The following is a 6000-nucleotide window of genomic DNA, read 5'->3' as shown; positions in this document are numbered from 1 at the left end:
ATACGAACATTTTTGAACAACATTCTACAAGTGAAGCACCTAAAGTATGTATGACTATATGTCATGTTTTATTGCCTTACAGTGTATTTAAAACACAAAACTAAAAGATTTTATGTTTTCCAGTTTGCCAGTACAATTAATATATTTTTTAATTGGACATTAAAAATGATCATGTGTAGGCTCCAGAGCATTTTTCTCAACGAGAAAAATGGGAATTAAAAATTTAGAACATGCTCTATTTTTTCTCGTCGTGAAAAACGGTCATGTGTACGCTTTAACGACGTGGAAAAAAACCTGCATGCTCAGAAGCAAGTTATGAGAAGGGAAATTTGCATAATCAGCCCAAAGGGTGGCGCCATTCAAATGGAACTTCCCCTTTATAGTGCCGTCGTACGTGTTGTACGTCATCGCGCTTTGCTAGAGCATTTTTTTTTTACGATTGTGTGTATGCAAGGCAGGCTTGACAAGAATCACATCGAGAAAAACGTTGTTTTTTTCCATGACATGAAAAATGTGTGTCTACGCGGCTTTACTCATCTAATAGGTCTGTGGAAGCAGCCATTTGCAGGCCATAGGTGCGAATTTGCATGATTCCCCCATCAACACAGTGCTGACAGAGGAATCCCTGCTGCCGAGACATTGTATTCTTACTGCTGGGGGCGGGAAAAGCCATCCACTGGGAAAAGATGGTGATTATTGCTAGCGACCATAGTAGCTGCTAGCGCTAATCGCAAGTAAAATCCGACAGGCGGGATGTACCCAAGTTGATCAACTTGGTACATTCAGCCTGCCCATACACTGTTTAAATGCTAACTAAATGCTATTTTTGACTGTCACTAAAACTTTATTTATATCACAGAGGACAAAAATTCTCCTAAGTAATATTTTTAAATCTTGTTGTCTTTGAGACATCAGGGGTCTTCCTCCTGAACACGTCAGCCGTTCCAATACCACCACCTGAAAAAAGATCCACAGCAGATTGCTTTTCAGAGAGCGGTAAGTATTTTAAAAAGTGTGAAAGAGATCTTAAAGTGGAGTTCCACCCAAAAAAGGAACTTCCGCTTTTTGGACTCCTCCCCCCCTCCGGTGTCACATTTGGCACCTTTCAGGGGGAGGGTGGAGCATATACCTGTCTATTGCAGGTATTTGCTCCCACTTCTGGGCATAGATATCCGCGGATATCTACGCCATGTCCGGCGCCTCCTCCGCCACCTGTCTTCTGGGAAACACACAGGTCCCAGAAGACAGCAGGGACCATTCAGATCGCGTAGTGTGACTCGCGCATGCGCAGTAGGAAACCAGGAAGTGAAGCCACAAGGCTTCACTTCATCATTCCCTTTCCGAAGATGGCAGTGGCGGCACCTGAGAGCCGAGGGACAGATCGGCTTTGGGTGCCAACATCGCGGGGCGCTCTGGACACACAAGTGTCTATATTTTAAAAACTGCCAGAGCAGTTTTCTCTGTTTTTAAATTTACGCGCTGCTCTCAGCCGATATGCAGCCTCTGTGTCCACTTTAATCCCATTTTCATTGGGACAGAACCTCACTCTGCCACACTATATATGCAGCATGGCTGCATTACAGCAATAAGAAGGGTTCATTTGGCCTTTAACTAAACACAACCCAAACATAATCGGTTTCTGGCTCCTGCATTCACTGTACAAACTATCATCAGCATTGGCTAAAGATTTTTTTTCTGTTGAACATCAAAATAAGAAAAAAGCAGCCAGATACTGAGTGACCAGGATTTAAATAAACATGGGTGGAGCATTATAAAACGTGCGCAGTACATGGAGAAATATCAATAAAAACACAACATAATTTTTTTTAATTGAATATATTGTTCCATTGTCATTGTAAAAGTCCCTAAACTATCCATTGCACTCAATGGAAAACGATGAAGCTTGAGATAGGGGAACTGTAGACACCACGTAAGGTAATGCCTACATAGACATCTGTAGGTAAGGTCAATGTGCAAACTGTACACACTGCAATTGGAGAAATAGATTCTGTAAAATATTGTACAGGCGTAATGGACCAAAGTAAATAATAAATACTATTTACAGACTTAAGTATATCACAGTCATACCTTATTACTTCCTATTTGTCCGTATTTCATATTCTGTTTGTAAAAAAGACCCTTAAAGAAATTGTTCTGTCATCAATAGTAAGTACACCTCTGTAATAACATTGACCTAATGAAATAACCTAACAATTATATCTATATCTCCACAAATAGAATCTTGGATACTTGTATACACACACAAATAAAAATATACACTATTACACTTGTATTTACATATATACAGATATTAAAAGGTAAACCGGATTGTCTAGTTTGTTGAATTGTTCATTGACGCCACCATGTGGTCAGAGTGTGGGATCACAATGCATGCTGCCAGCATAACTCGAGCAGCAGCAACAGCAGCAACTAGGCACCAGCATGGGTTCCGCAGGATTCTTCTTTAGGTTGTCCAGCTTTTTTGCTTCAAACACATCCTTTTCATCCCGAAGCTTTTTATTAATGTCCCTGCAACACAGCATGCATTACCAGTACAGCATTATTACTTGAGCATTAGTATATATTTTATAATTATGTTTGATATTTACATTTTCTGTGTAACTTTTAAATAATTTTACCCATCTAAAGGGCTACTGATTACTTGCCCGATTGTGCCTTTGTTGACAAAAGCACATCATAAATATATAGGAGCTATTATTCTTGCGAAAACATTTGTACTTCTGTCCATTCAGTCCTAAGATTTATACTGCTCTGCCAGACAGTAAAGCCAGGTCAGTGACCTCGCTTTTGGGAATGACGTCTACGTTTAGTTATTTATTTTCATGAAAATAAAACTGCAGTCATTTGTGTTTGAAACGTAGTTAATCTTTATAGTCAACCTTCCAGTGGCGGCTGGTGCTCAAAATTATTGGGGGGGCGCAAACGAAAAAAAAAAAAATTGCAGCCTCACCGTGCCCATCAAATGCAGCCACTGTGCCATCAATTGTCACCACTGTGCCATGCCATCAAATGCAGCCACTGTGCCATTAATTGTCACCACTGTGCCATGCCATCAAACGCAGCCGCTGTGCCATCAATTGTCACCACTGTGCCATGCCATCAAACGCAGCCACTGTGCCATCAATTCGCACCACTGTGCCATGCCATTAAACGCAGCCACTGTGCCATGCCATCAAACACAGCCACTGTGCCATCAATTGTCACCACTGTGCCCTTTAATTGTCACCACTGTGCCCTTTAATTGTCACCACTGTTCCCATTGATCATGTCGCCCTACGTGTCCCTCCTGAGTCATTCATTAAGCTGTGTGCAATCCAACTAGTGCTTAACAGCAAGAAAACTAAATTACAGACTATTCTTTAAAAGTAAAAATAATTGGTAGTATAATGAAAGTCCAGGACTATCTCTGTTTAACGTATTAAAAAAATCAATACCTGAGAAGTTCCAGCTGTCGCAGGAGACTCTGCTTCTCTTTTTGAATATTCTGAGAGACTTTATATGCATTCCTACAGTGAAATCACATAAAGGGTTCAAATTATTTCTCGCTATTACATATGACATTTACGTCACAAAAAAAATAAACCTCAGGTTTGGTTAGTTAATGACTGTCACAGTAATTATTTTTTTTTTAGTTTGCAAATCTGTATTTTCTTATGATTTGTGCTCTAAAGTGTATTCTTTAAAAATTGTTCAATAAAAAAAAAAAAATTATATATACATATGTTTACATATATTATTTAATTTTTTGGAATCAAACATGAGGGATAGAACAAACATATACAATATGTCATAGCAAAGCCGATACATCATCACTGTAGATGTACAGTGTAACACATTTTGTCAATATAAACAGTACACTGTAACAACTACAAATCGTCAGTGCAGTGTACACCCATGCGATGCTGTGTTTACCAGCATTGGGGTTGCACAGGTGTTGTCCATCCCTGTGCAGGCAGTCCCATTGATATTAACCACTTAACCCCCAGACCATATTGCTGCCCAAAGACCAGAGCACTTTTTGCGATTCGGGACTGCGTCGCTTTTTTTTTTTTTTTTTTTTTTTTTCCCTTTATATTAATTATATATTTAGGTTCCTTTTCTATTATACGGTTAGAGATTTGATGTTTTTTGAGCCATTCATTATTCTTTTAGCGATTCATAGGTCTGACGACATTACTTACTATTATATCATAACTAACCCCTTTTTTTTTTTTTTTTTTTTTTTTTTTTTTCCCCCCTTCCCCCCCCCATCCTGGATCTGTGTGTCATGCAGTCTTCTATTTGGTTTCTCACCTATCTACTTCTGTCATTCCCCGGACAAACTTCTCTGTAGATTTAAACACTTTCCATTTTTCCCAGATCGCCCTGTATTTGTCCTCTTCTCCTGTCTCTCTACAGGCAAGATACTCCATCTCTTCTATATATTCCATCCTTTCTATCCACTCTTTAATTGATGGCCTCTTTGGAAGTAACCAATTTTTTGGGATCAGGGCCTTTGCTGCGTTTAGCAACACTGGGACCAGAGTTGTTCCATATTGTTTTTTTTTTTCAGTTCCGTGAAACAGACAGGTCAGCGGGCTGCAGGGAATCCTTTCTCCTGTTATTTCTACCGTATATTCCACAATTTCTTTCCAGTATTCCTGCATTCTCGGGCAGTCCCACCATATGTGCATATTTGTTCCTTTTTGTTTACAATCTCTCCAACATAACTCTGAGTTATGTGGGTGAATCTTACTCATTCTTGATGGAGTCAAGTGCCATCGAACCATGCATTTATAGTTTGCTTCTATGGTGGTAATATCAGAAGCATAGTTGTATACTGCTCCTATCGTTTGTATTTTATCAATCTTTATGCCCAAGTCGTTTTCCCACTTTTCTAAGAAGGGAAGTGTGTCCTGGGTCTCGAGCTCCGTTAGTATCCCGTATGCTTTTGATATACCATGTTTCAGGGGCTTGTCCATATTACATATTTTTTCTATTGGGTGTAGTGTCTTGTCTTCCCTAATCGGTTGTGCTAGTGTGCTCACAAAGTGTTTTAGCTGCAAATACTCCCATTCACTCATCCTTTGTTCCCCTTCTCCTATCTTTATATCTTGTCTTGATTTAATTTTTCCCCGTGTGACAATGTCTTTTAATTTTTTCTCCCCCAATAACTTTCCAAAACGTGTTCCTTTACCTGGTGGAAAAAAATTTGTGCCTGCTAATGGGATTAATGGGGAATTATACTCCCATTTTTCCCGTCTAAATAGTATATCCCACACTCTAAATACATTCCTTGTTATACTATGTGTATTTGTGCCCAATTCCCTCATTTTTGGTGGTATCCATATATTTCTATTTAATTGTGTGCTACTTAATTTTTCTTCCATTTGTACCCATTTTTTTTTTGTGTGTGTATTTGACCATTCTATCAACCTAGCTAAATTAACTGCGAAATAATATCTTTTTATGTCAGGGAGCCCCAACCCCCCTCCTTTTTTTTTCATGCTCAACAATGAATAGCTTAGTCTAGCCTTTTTACCTGCCCATATGTATTTCAAGATTACTGTTTTGATTACTTTAAAAAAAACTTTGTGGTATTTTAATTGGGAGCATTTGAAGTTTGTATGTAATCTTCGGTAATATCATCATTTTAAACGCATTGATCTTACCTATCCAAGAAATGCGTTTTTTTGCTAGATTTTTCAGATCTTGATTAATGTCGTTAATTAAGGGGACAAAGTTAACCGAGTAAAGTTTTTCAAGTGTTGATGTAATTTTTATTCCTAAATATGTTATAGCTTCTTTCTCCCATGTAAATGGAAAATCTTTCTGTAGTTCTTCTGCTTCTTTTTTATCTATCCCCAAATTCAAAATTACTGTTTTAATCGGGTTTATTTTAAAATTTGATAGTTCACCGTATCTTTTTATTTCTTTTATGACATTAGGGAGGGAAACCCTAGGTTTGGTCAGATATAGGAGTATGTCGTCTGCGTACGC

At 38.5% G+C, this 6000-nt stretch overlaps 1 protein-coding gene across 1 annotated transcript in view; it reads right to left on the bottom strand.

Moving 5' to 3' along the window:
* Positions 1 to 1642: 1642 nt before the first annotated feature.
* CRACR2B (calcium release activated channel regulator 2B) overlaps positions 1643 to 6000 on the bottom strand; it is a 70429-nt gene continuing 66071 nt past the window's right edge. The window contains exons 9-10 of the mRNA XM_040328521.1: positions 3456 to 3527; positions 1643 to 2529 (exon numbers count right to left, since the gene is read on the bottom strand). Coding sequence (XP_040184455.1) covers positions 2370 to 2529; positions 3456 to 3527 — 232 coding nt within the window. The 3' untranslated portion in view covers positions 1643 to 2369. The remainder of the gene's footprint in view (positions 2530 to 3455; positions 3528 to 6000) is intronic.

The sequence above is a fragment of the Rana temporaria genome, chromosome 11 (genome assembly GCF_905171775.1).
Source record: "Rana temporaria chromosome 11, aRanTem1.1, whole genome shotgun sequence".
Taxonomy (NCBI): Eukaryota; Metazoa; Chordata; class Amphibia; order Anura; family Ranidae; genus Rana; species Rana temporaria.
This window is presented reverse-complemented; position numbering and strand designations above follow the sequence as displayed.